Source organism: Elephantulus edwardii, unplaced genomic scaffold (assembly GCF_000299155.1).
Source record: "Elephantulus edwardii isolate Elephantulus edwardi_28Jun2011 unplaced genomic scaffold, EleEdw1.0 scaffold00001, whole genome shotgun sequence".
In the NCBI taxonomy this organism is placed as follows: Eukaryota; Metazoa; Chordata; class Mammalia; order Macroscelidea; family Macroscelididae; genus Elephantulus; species Elephantulus edwardii.
Window position 1 is genome coordinate 5,950,878 of NW_006399751.1, and position 3,474 is coordinate 5,954,351.

The 3,474-nt window shown below is 50.1% G+C and overlaps 1 protein-coding gene across 1 annotated transcript; it reads left to right on the forward strand.

The window, feature by feature from the left end:
* The first annotated feature begins 1,248 nt into the window (after positions 1–1,248).
* Positions 1,249–2,871, forward strand: DDX28 (DEAD (Asp-Glu-Ala-Asp) box polypeptide 28). Its single transcript, XM_006878888.1, has one exon. The coding sequence runs from the start codon at positions 1,249–1,251 to the stop codon at positions 2,869–2,871; it is 1,623 nt and encodes a 540-aa protein (XP_006878950.1).
* Positions 2,872–3,474: the final 603 nt, after the last annotated feature.

Here is a 3,474-nt window from a genome sequence, read left to right on the forward strand (position 1 = left end):
TTGTTTATATCTTTAGTAATATTCTAAGAAACAAATATATTTTCTCTGGGTTTTTGTTGTTGTTATGTACCATTGAGCTGACACCAACAGATAATGACCATACATACAACAGGATCAAAAACCTTGCCTGATCCTGTGTCATCCTCACAATTTCCACTGCTGCAGTCATTGTATCAATCCAACTCATTGAAGGTCTTCCTCTTCCTTTTTGACCCTCTGATTTTCCAAGAACGCTGTCCCCTTCCACGGACTGGCCCCTCTTTATAATATCCTCAAAAAATGCAAGAAGTCCCACCATTCTTGCCTTTAAAGTGCATCTTGGTTGAACTTAAGAGCCTCTCTCTGGTCCACTGACTCTTACTTAATCTGACACCCATTTCCCTGAGCTGTTCCTTTCAAGATAAACTAAAAAGGTAGTTTATGAGTTTTGTTTGATTTGCGGTTTTTTGCCATCTTATTTCAAGTAAAATATCCTGCCTGACCAAGGCTATGTTACACAAGCCACATATCAGTTGACTGGTGCCTAGGTATAGTAAGTAGCAAGGTCTTCTCCTATTAAACAAGTAATTTAAAATGTAGGACTGGGAAGGAAGTGAATGAATGTGAGGGGCGCCGAAGGAGTCTAGGTTCAAAATAAGAAGTACCAAGAGTGGAGCAAGAAAATTAGAGAAATGGATCTATTTGAAATAAAGCCTGGGGACCTTACTCCACACTTCATTGAGAGAATCAGCTGAAGGGCAGCACGTTCACCAGTCCTAGATCTATTCGGGGCCACCCCTTGTGTCAGGCCCTAAGCCCGACCAATTCATTTCAACTATCAACAGATATTTCTTACCAGACCGTGCACGAAGACACAGCTAATGAAACACGACTCCAACTTCGAAGGTGGGGCGGTAATGTGCAAGCTGTCACTGTCGCGAGGAGACCTATAAGGGAGAATCGCAGGGACCTGGTACTTTCAACCCGCCCCCCTTGCCCATCCCAAGAGTCCTGAGCCCAACAGTCGCCTCCTGTCGCCACTCCCGAGACCTGCTCCCACTGAGCACTTTACCATACGCGTCTACCCGAGATTAGACGTTTCCACGTCTTACTGCGACCAACCTGCCTCGCCGCGACAAAACTCCGCACAGTTGCACTCCAGTCACGTTTAGCAAGCCCCGCCAGCCTTAAGTCCTGCAGGCCACCGTACGCACCGCGTGGCGCTCCCGTGACGTCATTGTTGTGCGTCGCTCCTTCGCGAAAGAAAATATGGCGGTGGCACGTTCGAAGCGGCTGTTAACGCTCGCGACTCGGTTGCTCGTGGCTTCCCGGAGAGACCTGGTTGTCAGCTCTCCAGAAGAACCTTTGCCAATAGTGCGCATCCCTCGGGCGCTACAGCGGCGGCACGAACAGCAGCAGAGAAGGCAGAAGAATCCTCCGCAGCCGGTGCTAGTAAGACCTGGGCCTCTGCTGATCTCGGCTCGGCGACCAGAGCTGAACCAGCCGGCTCGTCTCACGCTGGGCCGTTGGGAGCGCGCGCCTCTTGCCTCGCGTGGCTGGAAGAGCCGACGTGCGCGGGGAGATCACTTCTCCATCGAGCGCGCGCAGCACGAAGCGCCCTCGCTGCGCAAGCTCTCTTCGGAGGACAGCTTTGCGAACCTGGGCCTGGAGCCCCGGGTGCTGCATGCATTGCGGAAAGCTGCACCCGAAGTCATTCGCCCAACGACTGTGCAGCTGAGCACCATCCCACCGCTACTTCGTGGCCGCCACATCCTTTGCGCCGCGGAGACCGGCAGTGGCAAGACTCTTAGCTACCTCCTACCGCTGTTTCAGCGTCTCTTGGTTCGTCCTAGCGTGTGCGCTCACCATGTTCCTGCACCCCGGGGCCTAGTCCTCGTTCCTTCCCGAGAATTGGCCGAACAGGTACGAGCTGTTGCCGAGCCATTAGGTGCCTCCCTGGGCCTGCAGGTGCAGGAGTTTGGAGGAGGTCGTGGCATGAGTAAGATGAGGCTGCAGCTGTCCAAACAAACTCTAGCACACGTACTAGTGGCCACTCCAGGGGCGCTGTGGAAGGCCTTGAAAGGTCAACTCGTCAGCCTGCAACAGCTTTCCTTCTTGGTGTTGGATGAAGCAGACACACTGCTGGATGAAAGCTTCCTGGAACTGGTACATTACATCTTGGGGAGGAGCCAGATAGCAGAAAAGCCGGCTGACTTAGAAGATCCTTTCAGTTTCAAAGCTCAACTCGTGCTGGTGGGAGCCACATTTCCTGAAGGTGTGGGCGAGCTGCTGAGTAAAGTCACTAGCGCAGATTCTCTCACTACCATCACCAGTTCCAATCTCCACTGCATCATGCCTCATGTCAAACAAACATTTATGAAGCTCAAGGGAGCAGAGAAGGTAACTGAGTTGGTGCAAATCCTCAAGCAGCATCACAAAACAAGTAGGACTGGCCACACAGGAACCGTTCTGGTGTTCTGTAATAGCTCCGCCACTGTGAACTGGCTGGGATACATTCTGGATGACCACAAAATCCAGCACTTACGGCTGCAGGGACAAATGCCAGCCTCAATGAGGGCAGGCATCTTCCAAAGCTTCCAGAAGGGCTCCCAAGACATACTTCTCTGCACAGACATAGCCTCTCGGGGCCTGGACAGCATCAACGTGGAGCTGGTTGTCAATTACGATTTCCCTTTCACCCTGCAGGACTATATTCACAGAGCGGGAAGGGTGGGCCGTGTAGGGAGCCAGGTACCAGGCACCGTCATCAGCTTTGTAACCCATCCGTGGGATGTGAGCCTAGTTCAGAAAATTGAGCTGGCAGCTCGCCGGAGGAGAAGCCTTCCAGGACTCAAGTCCTCAGTGAGAGAGCCTTTGCCCCAGCCAACTTGATTCAGACTGGCCTAACTATGGTGCCAGGACAAGGGACTTTTCCCTTGTGTCTGGGTGGCTGAAAATACTGTCAGTAGGAGTAACTAGACTTTGCTGTCACTTTCCTGATGAGCTGTTGTCTGCCTTGGAAAGGTAAGCTGCTGTGCAGCCTTGGGGCTAACTGTAGTCTTTCATATGACACATGAAGAATAAAGTGAACTTTGGCTTTGTATCATTCCATGATTTCCAATGTTTGGAATAACAAATTATGTCTCGTCCCCTAATACCAATTGGGAGCTCTGGTGGCTTAGTAGTAAGGTGTTGCACAGCCAACCCAAAGGCTCATGGTTCAAATTCAAATTCAGCTGCTCTGTGGGAGAAAGATGAGTAATCTCTCATGTGATTTATAGGCTCTGAAATACGCCCTGGAGCATATGGTACATAAAAACAACCTAATACTAATTACTAGTGGATCGGAATTTAGTGTATGTTAAGAAGAATGAGACCCAAATTGATATAAGACAAAGACATCTTCAGTTGGTTTGTTTTAATTTGTAACTATTTAGGTTTTGTTTTACTGGTTTAATAAAATTTCTAGAGTATGCATACATACATAGAAACTTT